The sequence below is a fragment of the Clarias gariepinus genome, chromosome 9, assembly GCF_024256425.1.
Source record: "Clarias gariepinus isolate MV-2021 ecotype Netherlands chromosome 9, CGAR_prim_01v2, whole genome shotgun sequence".
NCBI lineage: Eukaryota > Metazoa > Chordata > Actinopteri > Siluriformes > Clariidae > Clarias > Clarias gariepinus.
The window spans coordinates 19,503,913-19,523,155 of NC_071108.1; the positions used below are offsets into that span (position 1 = coordinate 19,503,913).

A 19,243-nucleotide genomic window follows, 5' to 3' on the forward strand; every position below is an offset into this window, starting at 1 on the left:
GCAGCTTTCCTGCCTGAGGTCATAGCTCATAAAGCACTTTTGTGTTTGCTTGATGCTCACTTATGTCCTGGTTTTGCAATTTATGTATTTCAGAGCATACAGCGTGCACTATGCATATGAATTATTAGGTGGAATAAAACTGTATTAAAAAACCTTTGCAGTGCATTCACTATTGTACTATAAGAGAATTAGTTGGTTTGAACAATGCGTAAGCATGTTGACGCTCGCGCTGTGGATTTCTGAAGAATGGAGAGCTGTTGAGTGAGAAGCTGCTGCTGAACCTCTATTACAAGTTTTTGTACAGTTGATTTCTGAATTTATACATAATAGCATGAAAACAATGCTACATTTCCTTACATATCCTGAGTAAACTCTGAGCAGCATTTTCATAGTGTGTGAAATTTGGATTCTATTGTTGCTGTCCATTGCTGAGCCTTTAAACCTTTCCTCCTTTTGTCTGTGGAATTGAGTACACTGATATATGTCATTCCTGAAAACTCCCAAATGGTGTGCGTGTGTTTTTGAGGGTTTGTGAACTCAAGTACTGTTTTGTTTCTTAAGGAAGGCTTGAATCATGACTCTGTCTATTAGCTCATTTTGGCACAAGCATGTTCTTCTGTTATGCCATTTACATGGAAAAATTTATAACTGTGTTACACCTTCAGCAACATGAGCCAAGAGATTATGAAGTCACATCCTGTATATAGACAGTACCTCATCATACACTCACCTTTCATTACCGTCTAACACGTATAATTAGGGCTTATTCCTGTGTGTGCACAAAAAAATTGTTCTTGTTTATTTGTCTTGTTTTGCAGGGTGATTGCACCTTGGAATGTGGCCACTATCCTTGTGTACTTGCTCACAGTTAAACAGTAGCGCCAGAGCTGCAATTTAATCTGTTTGGTAATAGGATCTATACATAGATCTTTTGTTACTTCATGCTTTATTTCCCATTTTACAGATCCAAGTTTTTAGCTAGTAATAGCTATTATATCCTTGCTGGAGATCTGTTTTATTAATCAAGCTTGGGGATGTTTTGTTTCATGAGAACCAAAGTAGTTTATGTATTTCTGACAGCAGCCAATTTTTAATTAGAGAACACAGATCCACGAGCAGACACGTATTGATTAAGGCACACAACATGGTTTTCAATTCATGTGTGAAAATTATTTCCAGAATCACTCTTTAAAAATTTAAGTCTGTGCCATCAGGGAAGAAAAAAAAATCGAATGATGGGATTAACCTGCTCATTCAATACATTCAGTCATCAGCTGACTTTTCAGCTGAATTTTTCTCTGAATTTTTCTCCTAACTTTGCTAAGCCTAGAACTGACCAACTGTGAAGCAACTCCAGATCATAACACTGCGTCCAGAGGCTTGTACATTGGGCACTATGCATGTTGAGTGCATCGCGTCATGTTCTTCCCTTTGTGTCAACTTCTTTCCGAAGTCCAATCTTGCACATCTGCATCTTCCCATTTTTATGCTTTTTGGCAAATTAAAACTTCCCCATGATAATTCTCCTTAACAAGTGGTTTTCTTTCAAACTGTGATAGCATGATCTTTTTCAGACCATAATTCTTCAGGAAGGTTCAGCACTGTACTTTAAGAGTTTATTATTGCATTTGACAATTTAATTCAATTCAATTTTGTTTGTATAGCGCTTTTAGCAATTTTCATTGCCGCAAAGCAGCTTTAAACAATCAAAAGAATTATTTAAATTTGTATGAAATGTGAATGTGTATAAATAAAAATGGTCAGATAGTCCCTGGTGAGCAAGCCGAGGGCGACAGTGGCAAGGAAAAACTCCCTGAGATGGTAGTAGGAAGAATCCTTGAGAGGAACCAGACTCAACAGGGAACCCATCCTCATTTGGGTGAAACAGAAAGCAGTAAATGATCTGCATTTATACGGTGTGTTAGGTGGCAGGCAGTTCAGCTATAATAGCTGATGTTAATTGATGTTAATATGAAGTCCAGGTAGTTATTGAAGACCCAGATAGACTTGTAGGAAGTTCCAGTCCTGAACTATCGAACTGTCAAGTCCCCAGAGAAACAGTTGCCAACACCAGTCAAGGCCAGAACCATCTTCTAGGTAGAGAGAATCATCCCCAGACGCCAGACGCATCCCAGAGAGACACACAGGGCATCCATGTGACGAGATCTTCAACCGGAAGCGGGGCACCAGGATGGGTCAGACAGGTCCGGAGGGCATAGGGAGTCTGGATCACTGGCAGCTTAGGAACGACATGAGTAGCTCGACAGAAAGAGAGAAAGAGTAAAAGGGGAAGACGGGGAGAGAGGAAAGAGAAAAAGGGGGAGAAAGAGAAGAAGAGGAGAGATGGCAGTTATACTATGACTATGATAGTTAGTGATAACTATGACAGCATAACTAAAAGGGAGAGCCAGAAGGAAACACAAACACAAGGGCTTCCTGTGATGTAAAGCAAACAATCACCTTACCGTCAGCAAACCTGAGTGATCAATGAGAGTGAGGAAGACAGCATCTAAACTCTACGTTATACTCTACATCCATGAGTCCCCCAGATCTGCTTCTTTATCTAAGGCAAATCTATTTATAAAAATGCTTGGTTAAATAAATAGGTTTTTAGCCTGGACTTAAACACTGAGACTGTGTTTGAGTCCCGAACACCAATTGGAAGACTATTCCATAATTTTGGGGCTTTGTAAGAAAAAGCTCTGCCCCGAGCTGTATTTTTCATAATACGCGGTACTGACAAGCAGCCTGCATCCTTTGATCGAAGTAGGCGTGGCGGATCGTAAGACACTAGCAGTTCGCTCAGGTACTGCGGCGCGAGCCCATTTAATGCTTTATATGTCAAGAGTAGTATTTTAAAATCAATGCGAAATTTCACAGGGAGCCAATGCAGTAAAGATAAGATAGGGGTGATGCGCTCATATCTTCTGGTTCTAGTAAGGACTCTCGCTGCTGCATTCTGGACTAACTGAAGCTTATTTATGCATCTAGCTGAACAACCAGACAGTAAGGCATTACAATAGTCCAACCTACAGTAGAGGTGATAAAAGCATGAACTAGTTTTTCTGCATCGTTTAGCGACAATAAATTTCTTATCTTTGCAATATTTCTGAGGTGAAAGAATGCTATCCTGGTAATATTATCTACATGAGCTTCAAATGAAAGGCTGGAATCAATAATCACACCAAGGTCTTTCACTGTTGCACTTGATGGAACAGAAAGGCCATCTAAAGTTATGGTGTGATCTAAAATTTTACTCCTAGCTGTATGCGGTCCTATGACTAGAACTTCTGTCTTATCCGGATTAAGCAGAAGGAAGTTAATTAGCATTCAATTTCTTTTGTACTGCACACATTGCTCAACTTTACTAAGCTGTTTTTTCTCATCAGGTTTTGCTAAGACATATAACTGTGTGTCGTCAGCATAACAATGAAAACTAATACCATGCTTACGGATTATGTTGCCCAGAGGAAGCATATAAAGGGAAAAAAGCAGTGGACCCAAAACTGAACCCTGCGAAATGGCAAACTCCACTAGAGAACATGAAGAATAATCACCATTTAGGTCTACATACTGATAACGATGGGTCAGATAGGATCTGAGCCAGGAGAGGGCTGTACCCATAATTCCTACTACATTTTCTAATCTGTAAAGAAGAATAGCGTGATCAATGGTGTCAAAAGCTGCACTGAGGTCGAGTAATACAAGCATAGTTACGCAACCCTGATCAGAGGCCAATAGTAGGTCATTTACTACTTTAACGAGTGCTGTCTCTGTACTGTGATGAGGCCTAAATCCTGACTGATACAGTTCATGTATGCCATTTCATAGCATAGCTGCTCCGCTACTATCTTTTCCAGAATCTTAGAGATAAAGGGGAGGTTTGATATTGGCCTGTAATTAAACAGCTGACAGGGGTCGAGGTCAGGTTTCTTAATTATTGGTTTGATAACTGCTAATTTAAAAGATTTTGGAACATAACCAATGCTGAGTGAAGAATTAATTATTCTTAACAGGAGGTTTGTTATTGCTGGTACTATCTGTTTCAGAAAATGTGTCGGTACAGGATCTTGCAGAATTTACAGAAGAGATGAGTGAAATTAGTTCATTCTCGTCAAGGGGAGTAAAGTATTTTAGGTTCTGATCTGACATGGCTAGATTAACATCTGCATCAATTACATTGTTCAGTTTCAAAACCTCTATTTCATGCCTAATATTTACAATTTTATTATTAAAAAAGTTCATGAAGTCCTCACTATTGCATGATGTTGTTGAGGAGATTTCTGCAGTGGTCTTATTTCTGGTTAATATGGCTACAGCATTAAATAAAAATCTAGGATTATTTTTGTTATTGAAATGGAGAGATATGTTGATCTAGCTACACTAAGAGCTTTTTTATAGTTCAGGATGCTCTCCTTTCATGCTATTTGAAATACTAACAATTTAGTTTGACGCCATTTATGTTCTAATTTCCGAGCGGTCTGTTTTAAAGTGCGCGTGTAATCGTTATACCAGGGAGCAAGTTTCTTATTTCTAATAATTTTTTATCTAATAATATTTATTATCTAAGGTATAGCGAAATGTCGACTCAAAATATTCAGTCGCCTGATCGAGTTCTGTGGGGTCAGACGGTGATCTAATCTAGTTGGGAACTCTGGGAGATTACTGATAAAACTCTGTTTGGTAGTTGATGTGAATGTACATTTCATATGGTAGCACGGCGCTGTGCGTACATTATTACTGTGACACACTTGAATTGAGACAAGATAGTGGTCTGAGATAACTTCAGATAGTGGAATTGTGAATAAATTTCTTATACTTAATCTGAATAATATTATTAAATCTAAAGTGTGACCTGCTTTATGAGTGGGTCCTACTACACACTGATTTACTCCTACCGAGTTCAGTATGGACATAAATGCTGTTCTCAGAGGGTCTTCTGGATTCTCAAAATGAATATTAAAATCATTTTAATTTGACAGTTCTTAGTCCAATTCCAGTAATTTCAGCAATCCCTCTTTTTTGCTTAATGCCCATCCATTGGAATGAGGACGTTTCTTTTAGCCATGGAGTGTATATTGCTGATTTTGCCAACGCAAATGTTTCCTTCACCCTACTTTTGTAGAGGTTCTGGAAGACAACTCGTAACACTGTTACACACACAGTAGTTAGTATTTAAAAAATGCTGTAGAGGTTCCCTTTAAAGTTTTAGGAGGCATGCAGATATTTACTGATTAAATCCTAACGTCAGTGACCAAAGGGGGTAAAGTCCAGAATGTGTGCATTTGCCATGTTCATTCAATGGTAAAGCTTTGCCCTCACTGTTTTAGGAGATGTGCAGGAGTGTGTGTGTATGTGTGCTTGTAAGCTTTAGATGCATTTTCACTTGAATTCTTTGTGTAAAACTTTCAAGTATTGAAAACAGTATATAAAAACTATATACAAACTGTTGGATAAATGCAAAAACTGTTTCTAAGTGAGAGAGATTGTTCTGTGATTCACTGCCTGTGTGTGAGTCAGTACCCACTTATAGACGTGTGTGTGTGTGTGTGTGTGTGTGTGACAATAAGGTCATGCTGAGTCTTGCCATGAAAAGCCTATTTTGCATTGCGTGGCAAAATCCCTGTTTGTACAGTAATAATGGGTTGTGGGTAAATCCCTGTGTTTATAATGTGTTTTTGTGTGTAAAAGTCAAATATAGCCTGTCATCTCAAATTTTAAGCTGCTGTTTTAGAAAAATACTTTGCACTAAGAATAGAGCATTGTTCACTATTACTGCTACTGTAGTTTTAAAACAGAATTAACAACACCACACAACACAATGTAAAGGTCCTCAAAGAAGGATTACGCTTCACTGTGCATAGGATTAATTCATTTTAACAATCTAAATGCTGTCCTACTCTAATTATGAACTTTAATACCACACAAACTGTAATACTGTAATCATAGTGTGTATTAGCCTTTTTCATAGTCTGAGTGACAAATCATAGGCATTTTCTCATGATTTATTCAAAAATGCTTATCTAAGGCTCGTTTGAGTCCTGCTTCACGAACACAATCCTAAGTCATAATGCATCCTTGAGCAAGCAAATCACCAACAGAAACAGTGAGCCTCACTTCCTTTTTAATTTTTGGAGAGACTTCTGCCCCTATTGTCCAGAATTCAGTGACCAGCCAATATAAACAGACTGGATGACCTTGAGCCTTGATTTAAGCTGGTGTTAAAGCCCTGTTCCATTTGAAGTAGTCTGAACTTTTGCAGCGGTAGAAAGCTATTAGTAATTCTCTGCTTAAGTAAGTTGGAGATCTGTTTTAATAATCAAGCTTGGAGATGTTTTGTTTCATGAACCAAAGTAGTTTATATATTTCTGACAGCAGCCAATTATTAATTAGAGAACACAGATCCACGAACAGACGTGTATTGATTGAGGCACACAACATGGTTTTCAATTCATGTGTGAAAATTATTTCCAGAATCACTAAAAATGTAAGTCTGTGCCATCAGGGAAGAAAAAAAATCGAATGATGGGATTACCCTGCTCATTCAATACATTCAGTTTTTAGCTGACTTAATTTTATTTTTCTCATAACTTTGCTGAGCCTAGAACTGACCAACTGTGAAGCAACTCCAGATCATAACACTGCGTCCAGAGGCTTGTACATTGGGCACTATGATGAGTGCATGATGAGTGCATCGCGTCATGTGCTTCCCTTTGTGTCCTCTAACACTGATGCACACACACTAGTCAGTATTAAAATAATGCTGTAAAGGTTCCCTTTAAAGTTTTAGGAGACATGCAGATATTCACTGATTAAATCCTGACATCAATGATCAAAGGGGGGAAAATCCAGAATGTGTGCATTTGTCATGTTCATTCAACGGTAAAGCTTTGATAAAAATAGAAAGCTATTAGTAGAAATTTCTTTATTTATTTTTTAATCAGTACACCTGGTCTGCTCCAAGTTTTTGGTAGTTCACGTCTCCGCCCGTGTCGGTCTAAACTGCAAGCTTTTATATTGACGCGCTTTATTTCTTCCTTCCCTGGAGGAAGCCCGATGTACGCATCAAGTATTTAGGTTCTTTTTGTTCTTTATTTCTTTTCTTTTTTTTTGTCTTTGTACTTTCCTTTCCGTCTCCCTCTTTTATATTGTGCTTTGCCTCTTCCATTCTTTCTGTAGGCTTCTGTATTTCTCATTTGATTCACTGATCCGTGTCCATGGTCACGCTTACCATCCAGATGACGTGCCATGTTTATTTGGACTAGGACCAGACAACAATGACACCCACATGAGCACTCACACATACACATACACGCACAGTCCCGGTGGGTTTATCTCCATGCTATGAAAATAAGCCTCTTCATAACAGGAGGAGATTTGTTGATAGTACAAGGGGAGTGGGGGGCTTCTGCCCTTTTGAAACATTGTCCCTGCTGAGAGAACATGAAAGCAATCAGAATGTCAGGAAAAGTCTGCTGGTGGCGTTTTTGGCTCCTGATACAAAATAGCATTGTGAAAAAGGCTCTGCCGTTCTACCTTTGATGTAAGAAAAAATAAATAATTGTGTCTTTTCCCCACAGGTGCATTTAAAGTACAGGGGAATTTTGAATAGTTCTGAATCACAAGCGGAGCTTTAGGCTGGTGTGGCTTATTTTGTGAGAAATTGTGTGTTTCGAGCATGGACAAATCACTTTCAGATTTGGTTTCTGAACTTATGTCTGACCAAAGCTGATTGTGAAAAAAGTTTTTTTTATTTGTTGTGCATACAATAGCAAAAGCATTGGCCATTTGTTAACTTTTATAAGTATGGCCTGAACAGAACCTAGTTTAAACTTACCATTTATTCTGGTATATAGACAAAGAAATAAATCTATTGTACTGAGATCTTTATGCAATTTATTATGTCTGCTGTATGCTTTTCTCTATGTAGATCCTGGATGAGATTAATGAGCATGGCATTCGGATCTACCAGCTCCCTGATGCAGACTCTGATGAAGACGAGGAGTTTAAAGAGCAGACCCGTGTCCTAAAGGTCAGATGGTGTGCAACCATGAGTTCCTATTAAAATATATATATTTTGCTTTGAAGTGTTTAAACATTATCCTATGTAATCTTCTCTAGGCCAGCATACCTTTTGCTGTGATTGGCTCTAACCAGCTGATTGAGGTGAAGGGGAAAAAGATTCGAGGTCGTTTGTACCCTTGGGGTGTGGTGGAAGTGGAAAACCCTGAACACAATGATTTCCTCAAACTGCGCACCATGCTGGTGTGAGTACAGTGAGACTCTCACTATCAAGTGTCACTTTTGGTGATGCCAATAGTGTTTGAGAGTGGTATACTGTGGCGCCCTCCACTGGACATCGAGCAAAATGAATTCAATAGACATGCAACAACCATTAAATGAAGGTTAAGTGATTTATTAAGTAAAATGGTTAAGATATAGCTGTGTGTGTGTGTGTGTGTGTTCAGGACTCATATGCAGGACCTACAGGAAGTGACTCAGGATCTACACTATGAGAACTTCCGCTCAGAGAGACTGAAAAGAGTTGGCAGGTACAGTATAAGGACAGAAAACCTCAACACATGTTACAGGTGTAAGAAATTCACAGCCTTACGCATTACATACAGTCATGTGAAAAAATTAGAACACCCTTTGAAAGCATGTGGTTTTTTGTAACATTTTTAATAAATGGTTATTTCATCTCCGTTTCAACAATACAGAGAGATTAAAGTAATCCAACTAAACAAAGAAAACTGAAGAAAAGTCTTTTCAAGATCTTCTGTAAATGTCATTCTACAAAAATGCCTATTCTAACTGAGGAAAAAGATAGGACACCCTCACATGTATTCCCTCTTAAATTGGCTCAGATCTCACACAGGTATATCACACCAGGTGCACATAATTAGTAGATCGTTACTCTGCATGTTGAATGAGGCTTGCCCTATTTAAACCTCAGACATTTAGTTTGGTGTGCTCCTGACTGTTGAAGTGAGAGTGAGCACCATGGTGAGAACAAAAGAGCTGTCAGAGGACTTCAGAAAAAAGATTGTAGCAGCCTATGAGTCTGGGAAGGGATTTAAAAAGATCTCAAAAGATTTTGAAATCAGCCATTCCACTGTCCGGAAGATAGTCTACAAGTGGAGGGCTTTCAAAACAACTGCCAACATGCCCAGGACTGGTCGCCCCAGCAAGTTCACCCCAAGAGCAGACCGCAAGATGCTAAAAGAGGTCTCCAAAAACCCTAAAGTGTCATCTCGAGAACTACAGCAGGCTCTGACTACTGTTGATGTAGAAGTACATGCCTCTACAATCAGAAAGAGACTGTACAAGTTTAACTTGCATGGGAGGTGTGCAAGGAGGAAACCTTTGCTTTCCAAGAGAAACATCGAGGCCAGACTGACATTTGCCAGAGATAAAGTTGACAAAGACCAGGACTTCTGGAATAATGTTCTTTGGACAGATGAGTCCAAAATTGAATTATTTGGACACAACAGCAGAGGACATGTTTGGCGTAAACCAAACACAGCATTCCAAGAAAAGAACCTCATACCAACTGTGAAGCATGGAGGTGGAAGTGTCATGGTTTGGGGCTGCTTTGCTGCAGCAGGACCTGGTCAGCTCACCATCATAGAATCCACGATGAATTCTACTGTGTATCAGAAGGTGCTTGAAGAACATGTGAGACCATCAGTTAGAAAATTAAAGCTGAAGCGGAACTGGACCATGCAACATGACAATGACCCAAAACATACTAGTAAATCAACCAAAGATTGGCTGAAAAAGAAGAAATGGAGAGTCCTGGAATGGCCAAGTCAAAGTCCAGATTTGAATCCCATTGAGATGCTGTGGGGTGACTTGAAAAGGGCTGTACGCGCAAGAAACCCCTCAAACATCTCACAGCTGAAAAAGTTCTGCATTGAGGAGTGGGGTAAAATTTCCTCAGACCGATGTCGAAGACTGGTAGATGGCTACAAGAACCGTCTCACTGCAGTTATTTCAGCCAAAGGAGGTAACACTCGCTATTAGGGGCAAGGGTGTCCTATCTTTTTCCTCAGTTAGAATAGGCATTTTTGTAGAATGACATTTACAGAAGATCTTGAAAAGACTTTTCTTCAGTTTTCTTTGTTTAGTTGGATTACTTTAATCTATCTGTATTGTTGAAACGGAGATGAAATAACCATTTATTAAAAATGTTACAAAAAACCACATGCTTTCAAAGGGTGTCCTAATTTTTTCACATGACTGTATGTGATGAAAACAAAAAGCAGCTTTATTCGTAAAATCATAGCAGTTCCTCTTCCAACCTAAACAAACTAAAAACCATAATTAACAGAAATAAACATACTTTGAGTACTGTATCCACGTTCATTGGTGAATAGACCATGACGTGTGTTTGTATTTTACAGGTCAGTGGATGATGAGGTGCTAGACAAAGATCAGATCCTAATGGAAAAGGAGGCTGAGGTAAGATATTTTTCATCATGTTTTAACAGGTCTTTTATTCAATTCACTGGTTTTAGAAAACCTGAACAAGACTGGCATTAATTTTGTTTCACAAGACATTTAACATCATATATACACAGCTAAAAACAATAGTTTAAACGGCATGCTGTGCTAAAAGGAACTTTTAGCTTTTAATTGAGCCGCATTAAACCACCTTTATATTGATTACTAGTTTTAGTACCTGCCGTTGATGGGAGTTTTTAAAAATGGTAAGTAACTAATGTTAATGAAACAACCTTTAGTGAATTCTTTAAAGACTCCTGAACTAAAATGATAATTAATAATTACAGTTTAACCAATAAGTGTTAGTTTGTCCACTTTTTGGTCTGTAAAAAGGGGGGGGGCGTACAACTTGCAGTTCTCAGGAAGAAATGGTGTGGCTCTTTATACAGAAAGACCAATCTCTATTCTGCCCTCATAATCATCATTCTATCCTTATGGCCAGATCAGTCCTTGGCAATTCCTGGCTAGTTAATCCTTTAGAAGATCTGAAAGCCCTTGATAAAAAGCATCCTATAAAGTATGCCTGGTCAATTAACTGTCTGCAAAGTGTAAACATTTCTAAACTCTATAGTATAATCATGAACAGATTTAATGAATAAACTCCTACTGATGATTTACCTTCCCACTTGGTTGTTACCCAAAGCCTGAGCCCTGCTCATTAGGAGCAAGATGAAAGCAAGATGAAGCTACTCTGTCACACAATGAAGCAGAATGAGGCTGCAACTCAAGGCAGGAAAAAAGATAGGTGATTACAATGAGCATAAGAAACACAAATAGTCTGAAACCTATAGACACATATTGCAGGGCAGAGACAGAGTCCAAATTTAACTGAGAGAAGCAGACTTGCACTGTTACTGATTAGGAGCAGACTGAAAGCAGCTCCAAAACAGCTAGGTGCAGATTTTTGATGATTGGAGTGAAGGCTCAGAGAAAAAGGTAAGAAAAACTAAAACCAGTAATGGACAATGACACCTTGAACTCTTTGTCACGTTCTTTAAATGATTCTTGAACAATTTTGGCAGCATGACAGGGTGTATTACTATGCTGAAAAGGGCCACTGCTATTGGGAATATCATTGCTGTGTAGGGGAAAATAATATTTATCCAGGTGGTATGCGTCAAAATAAAATCTGCATGAATGTCAGGAACTAAGGTTTCCTAGCAGAACATTTCAAAGCATCACATTGTCTCAGCTGGGTTGCTTTCCTCCCATAGTGCATCCTGCTGGCTCTGCCCTTCACATAGTTGGCTGTTCACATGATGTTAAAGAAAATATGATTCATCAGACCAGGTCACCTTCTTTCAGTGCTCCATGGTACAGTTCTAATGCCTATTATAGGGATTTTAAACCGGAGACCGGGAACCTTATACACCGCAAGCTGCAATGGAAAGTGTGTTCCAACATCTTTCTATGATAGCCAATTATAGCTTTTTTTTTTTTTCTTTTTTTTTTTTAGGAATTTTTGCCACAGCAGCTCTTTTATAGGATTGGACCATAAATGTTATAGTTTTTGTGAGTTTTGTAAACTTTTGTTCACAAGCTCATTAATGAGACTCCAAATTCTAATTCAAACTTTGTCACATTCAAAGCCATACACAGTAGGCACTGATATGCGGTGAAATGCTTATACAGCTGCCCATTACCTAAAAAGAAAGATTGGTATGTGAGAAATAAATGGCACTGGTAGAGTACAATTAAAAAATTAATTAATATTCTAATAAATAACAAGAATATGAATTGTAAAAATTTTATTTGAAAAATCTATATTAAAAAAAAACTTACAATATTGACAATGCAGTTTAAAAAAAAATAGTGCTATAAATTATAGACTGTACGAAAAGAAATTAGAAACTGACTGCAGTTGGTCCTCATTTATGTGAAAAATGAAAACTAAGTTGTGCTTCCTTCATTGTCAACCACGTTGTAATCACACCCTGTTTACAGTTGATTATTAAATCCAGCACATAACTGTTCATAACATTACTTTTACTCAACATTTTGATTTTAGTGTATAACGTTCAGTTTGGGTATTTTACATCCCCACACCTCGACTACTGCGGATATGTTTGTCCCTACGACCTGTTTTTTATTTCACAATGGTGCTTCACATTACTGCTTTATATTAGTGCCACAGTTTCACAACATATGAGACAAAGTGGTTTTAAACGTCCAGCAGAAAAATAAATATACAGTGGAACCTTGGATTACAAGCATAATTCGTTCAGGAAGTGGGCTCATATTTTAAAACACTCATAAACCAAATTGAAGAAATAATGGAAACTCAAATTATTCGTTCCACAGGCCCCCCAAAAAATAATTAACACAAGATATAAAGTAAAAATAAAACAAACTAACCTGCACTTTATCTTTAAAAAAAAAAATCCCGACAGATAAGTGTTTCCTTTTGTGCGCGCAGGCGCTGTGTGTGTGTGTGTGTGTGTGTGTGTGTCGTCTTACACACCCTTCCTCCACTCTTTTCACACACGCGCGCACACAACGGAAACACTGCTTTATCGGAAAAATAAACAAGAAATCTCGATTGAGCGACACACTAACGGAATCACAATTAATTTGTAAAAACAAATTAACTTGCACTTTACCTTGAAAAAGAATTGCGACAGAGCAGTGTTTCTGTGTAAAGCAGAGAGAAAGAGTGTGTGTGTCTGTGTGCGTCTGTGAAGGCGAAAGTAGGAGGGGTCTCTGTGTGTGTGGCACGGTGTCCAATGATGCGCATGCACACAGACACAAAGAGCAGCCTAAAGCAGACAAAGAAAATAGATTTTAAACCTCTCTAATGAGACTTGCTTTTGCTTTACACGCGCGCTGTACACACACGCATACAGACACAAAATAAAACATGTTTTACACACACACACGTGGTCACAGTGTTATAGTAAACAGTACACACATGCACGGATGGTTTTATACCAGTAAGAGACGCGCACTAAGACCCATTATCCACAATTCCGCAGTGCAAGAGAGAGAAAAACCGTTGACTCATTTGTGATCACGTGACGCTCTGCATCAAAAGAAGAAGCTCATATGTGATACATGATACTCGGTACTCGTAAACCAAGACTTGTTTGTTTTCCAAGTCAAAATTTATTTAAAATCTTTGCTTGTCTTTGCCGAACACTCGCAAACCGGGTTACTCGCAATCTAAGGTTTCATTGATCTGTCAAAACATTTTTGAAGGTTAATTTTTCATAGTGTAGTTGCCTTTTTTTTTTTTTTTTTTTTTTAAGAAAGCCATGCTGTGTTGCACGTTTGTTTTTTGTTTTTTTTCATAAGGATTTAGGCGATTTGTAGATGCATTATGGTTGTTTCTGTCTTACGCATACTCTGTCTATACCAGGTAAATTATCACGTTAATCAGCTCTGTTGAGTGACGCATATAGCCACGCCCACCCCAAAATAAAAAGCACTATATTTGTCCAAAAAAGCATTAGCTGCTGTGACGTAATGTGATGTAACGACGTTTTGTGCTGTGATGTGGCACAAATTTGCTTATAACATACCTTCGACTCAACATTTTGATTTCATTTATGGTGCAGATTTAACTTCAGATAAATACCAAAGGTCTGGCAAAGTTTCATTAAATTTCATCCAGCCAGTTTTGAGTGATGCTGTGACAAAATCAGTTAGACAGACATATAAAAAGACAGACATCAGACAGAAATTTTGGTTTCTGGTCCCCCAGTGTATGAAACGTAAAGATGAGAGCAAGTTCTGACCCATTTACAGACAAAACCTTTTATTAATATAGATTGTACCATAACAGTAAACTCATTGTAATATATACTTTATTTCTTATTAGATGACATTATTAAATTATTATAATGTAATAAAAAATGTCTTGTATTTTTCACCCTGAGCACTGATGCTGTTTGTCTATTATAACTGATATTTGTACAATGATATTTGTTTTATGATATTTGTGTAACAAATAAATTAAGTCCTTTTTATTTTTATGTTGTGTAGATTTTAACCAAACTGTAAACGGGACAAAGAACCCATGTTAATTCCCCGCACTTTGAATTTAACAGCGTTGCTACTGTACACCGTATCAATGATTCAATCTTTTACTGTATAAGAAGGTTTACTTTTTATGGTTTCAAGACTGCATTCCATGGGCATGATTATTGTGTTGTTTTTTTGCTTAGTAAGATGTAGGGAAAATCAGAACTTGTTAAAACATGCCACAGGACATGACATCAGTTTCCTGTCTGACATAACACAGCTTAATCAGTATTTGTAAAGACTTTTCTATAAATTACTTGTCATACAGTGTGTATTTATGGAATCCTCTAATAACATGTTTTCAGCAGAAGCTGTATTTTGGATTGCATTGACCCTGTGCTTGTGTTATGGTCATTATGTCAGTACTCAGTATATCTTAATGGGAAGATGTGAAAGTCATACAGTTTTTGCTGACACTTGAAAAGCAGCTGGTTCTGATATTCTGTATAGTAGATGGAGCAATATATATAACTATTTTTTGGAGTCATGGGTTACAATCCAGATCCTTGTATAAGTTGAAAAGTGGGTGTTGTATAGCACATAGAGTTCCTGACCTATCTGTGTTAGACATGTTACAAGCCTATATGTTAGTATTTTACAATCCTCTCATTATCAGGCTAATTCATCTCCTTCTCCTTCTGTCCACAGCTAAGACGCATGCAGCAGATGATTGCTCAAATGCAGGCTCAAATGAAAATGAAACCTGGAGATGACTAAAAAAAATAATGTATTGTATGTGTTTGTTATAAGAGCAATAGAAAGCCCGGGCCATCTACTTCATTACTGGCTTTATAATTTTAAACCCAGTATCTCCCATCATTCTGGGCACTTCAAAACTTTTATACGGTTTACTTTTCTTTTATCATAAGCTTTTTTCTGTAACAAATAGAATTAATTTTGTGCATCACTCCATGTGCTCAACTTTATTTACACAGACCTGATGTGACCGATCATTAACTTTATTAATTACCCATATATAGAACCTAATTGATATGCCACCACAGATGCAGTCTTACATTGCAAATAATTTATCATGGATGATAAATAAATTAGTTTATTTTTAAAACTGTAAAGTGCTTCAGGTTTAGCAGTTTGTCTCGTTCTCTCTCTCTTTCTGTCATGTCCACTGTTAGGAAGAAGCAACTCTCACTGTACCAGTCTCTTCTCACATTTTTCATGCTTATCTATGCCCCACTTGTTGTTCATGGACAGAGGGTAATGGCAATAGAGAAAATGGTACTAGAATTTCTCCTCACTCTCTGTTGGACACACACACTAACCATACAGGAATTTATTCACAACAAGTGCCATATGATGTCAGCAGTTTTTCTAATTATTAATTTCTAAGTGCCTTAGAGTCTGTGCCTTGGTGAATTATCAGTTGTAGAGAGAATACCATGACCTATTAGTGTTTCAGTGTTCGTGCTTCATCATTATATATCCACTAGGGGGCAGCAGCCAACAGGAAAAACTAGAGCACTATTTTATTAACCAGGACAATACTGTCTTCCACACCGCTGATCCCACCCCCAATTTGTCCTGGACTTAAAAGTTTAGTGCAGTTATTTTATCCAGTATGGACATTGCTTATTTTTCTCCAATTATTAATTAAATTCAGAAACAAATAGTATAGTAAAAAAAAACTTTGTATAGTCTAGTGTTCATCTTTTATGTGCCAAATTTAAACATAAATTCTGTGCTTGAATAAATCCATAAATTAGCTCATGCATGCATACATGGATAACAAGTGTGTATAGAAAAAAGGGCATGATTATTAACAGATGTTAACCGTTATTTCAGCTCACCTGCATCACAGTTAATTATGAACTGAGGAAGTGATAAATTCTGATTTTTAATTATGAATTATGAATACAGCATATTGGAATATTAATATAAATATATTAGTCTAAATGATTAAACATATTACCATTTTGGTTTTATAGATGACCAAACACTTCAGTGAGTGGAAAAGTTGTGTATTAAACTAAAGTGTTCAATCTCCTTCGTAACTTAAGTCTCTCCTCCTATCTTAAATATTTTCTGTTGTGTATTCTGAGGTGTGGGTTGTTGTTTTTTTCCTAAATAAAGGGTCCTTCCTTTTATGTCACTGTACTCATTAGTTTTTATATAAACAATATGTTGATGTTTTGTGAATGTTGTGACCCAGGCTTAATTACTCATTCGACTGTCATCTCCTGTTTACAGATTAATATTTGTTCAAAGATCTTTTTGTCCACGGTACTGTTCACTACCTTGTAAAATGATGATTTTCTTTTTTTGTCTCCCTTTGAGCAATAAATGTTCAGAGCAATAAAAGTTTTCAAATATGTGGAAACGCTGCTCATTTCACTTGGCCCACATGTACTTGAAGGGTTGAGAGTTTTATGCTGTTTTATGCTTAATTTATTTAAACATGTAAACTAACATTTTAAATACTTCTATAATAATTGAGGATCAGTTCCATTAAATACCTGTGTTTGATTTCATAAGATGAACATGACTATGGTTTGGGACATCAAACATCTACAACTACTCTACACCAACTTGAAGGCTATCAGCCTGATATTTAGGATGGTGAGGTGCATTTTGGACAAATCCAGAAATATGGAGAATTACATTACACTGAAAACTAGGGAAAACATATTAACTGACCAAAGCAGAAAACCGATAACACTAGGGCTATCTGTTTGTTTAGACTTTTAAAATGGTAGTATGAAAGCTGTAAAATATGTTTTGCTTTATTGTATAAACATTGTGAGTTTGAGATGTAAGATGCTATAGTCATCCTTATCCAGGGTTCTAAGCAAGCCAAACGGTGTTGAAAGAGGGTAGACTGTGCTTTCCTTCAAGTGTGTTAAGAATTAAATTAATTTACTCTACATTTAAATTAAGTTCAAATTCTATTTGTCACATACACAGTATAATATGAAGTGAAACTTGTGTACGACCACTGATGAACTAAAAATAAAAAATAGACCTTTATGAGAATTACTGCAGAAGTACTCACTCACTCATCGTCTATACTGCATTATCCTGTATACAAGGTCGCGGGTGGCCTGAAGCCTAGCCCATAAGACTTGGGATATGAGGCGGGGTACACCCAGGATGGGGGTGCAATCCATTGCAGGCCACATGCATACAGGGAGTGCAGAATTATTAGGCAAGTTGTATTTTTGAGGAATAATTTTATTATTGAACAAAAACCATGTTCTCAATGAACCCAAAAAACTCATTAATATCAAAGCTGAATATTTTTGGAAGTAGTTTTTAGTTTGTTTTTAGTTTTAGCTATTTTAGGGGGATATCTGTGTGTGCAGGTGACTATTAATGTGCATAATTATTAGGCAACTTAACAAAAAACAAATATATACCCATTTCAAATATTTATTTTTACCAGTGAAACCAATATAACATCTCCACATTCACAAATATACATTTCTGACATTCAAAAACAAAACAAAAACAAATCAGTGACCAATATAGCCACCTTTCTTTGCAAGGACACTCAAAAGCCTGCCATCCATGGATTCTGTCAGTGTTTTGATCTGTTCACCATCAACATTGCGTGCAGCAGCAACCACAGCCTCCCAGACACTGTTCAGAGAGGTGTACTGTTTTCCCTCCTTGTAAATCTCACATTTGATGATGGACCACAGGTTCTCAATGGGGTTCAGATCAGATGAACAAGGAGGCCATGTCATTAGTTTTTCTTCTTTTATACCCTTTCTTGCCAGCCACGCTGTGGAGTACTTGGACTCGTGTGATGGAGCATTGTCCTGCATGAAAATCATGTTTTTCTTGAAGGATGCAGACTTCTTCCTGTACCACTGCTTGAAGAAGGTGTCTTCCAGAAACTGGCAGTAGGACTGGGAGTTGAGTCAAGCTCATCTTTGATGATACCAGCCCAAACCAGTACTCCACCTCCACCTTGCTGGCGTCTGAGTCGGACTGGAGCTCTCTGCCCTTTACCAATCCAGCCACGGGCCCATCCATCTGGCCCATCAAGACTCACTCTCATTTCATCAGTCCATAAAACCTTAGAAAAATCAGTCTTGAGATATTTCTTGGCCCAGTCTTGACATTTCAGCTTGTGTGTCTTGTTCAGTGGTGGTCGTCTTTCAGCCTTTCTTACCTTGGCCATGTCTCTGAGTATTGCACACATTGTGCTTTTGGGCACTCCAGTGATGTTGCAGCTCTGAAATATGGCCAAACTGGTGGCAAGTGGCATCTTGGCAGCTGCACGCTTGACTTTTCTCAGTTTACACACTTCTTGCGACCCTGTTGACTATTTTGAATGAAACGCTTGATTGTTCGATGATCACGCTTCAGAAGCTTTGCAATTTTAAGAGTGCTGCATCCCTCTGCAAGATATCTCACTATTTTTGAGTTTTCTAAGCCTGTCAAGTCCTTCTTTTGACCCATGCATTTTGCCAAAGGAAAGGAAGTTGCCTAATAATTTTGCACACCTGATACACTTACACGCTCATGGGCAATTTGGCTGTAGGAGGAAACTGGAGTACCCAGAGGAAACCCACCAACCACAGGGAGAACATGCAAACTCCATGGACACAATGAAACCCTCAACCCTGGAGGTCGTCAACAGTGCTAAATACTACACTGTGCTGCCTACTGCAAAGTAATTAGCAAAAATATATTGAACATTATAAAATGTTGGACATTTTGTTAAATAGCTTTATCATAAGGTAAAGAAGCAGAT

At 37.7% G+C, this 19,243-nt stretch overlaps 1 protein-coding gene across 1 annotated transcript in view; it reads left to right on the forward strand.

Moving 5' to 3' along the window:
- Window positions 1-16,855, forward strand: part of zgc:63587 (uncharacterized protein LOC393431 homolog) — a 28,488-nt gene extending 11,633 nt beyond the window's left edge. The window contains exons 8-12 of the mRNA XM_053503714.1: window positions 7,931-8,032; window positions 8,122-8,267; window positions 8,469-8,552; window positions 10,407-10,464; window positions 15,175-16,855. Coding sequence (XP_053359689.1) covers window positions 7,931-8,032; window positions 8,122-8,267; window positions 8,469-8,552; window positions 10,407-10,464; window positions 15,175-15,243 — 459 coding nt within the window. The 3' untranslated portion in view covers window positions 15,244-16,855. The remainder of the gene's footprint in view (window positions 1-7,930; window positions 8,033-8,121; window positions 8,268-8,468; window positions 8,553-10,406; window positions 10,465-15,174) is intronic.
- Window positions 16,856-19,243: the final 2,388 nt, after the last annotated feature.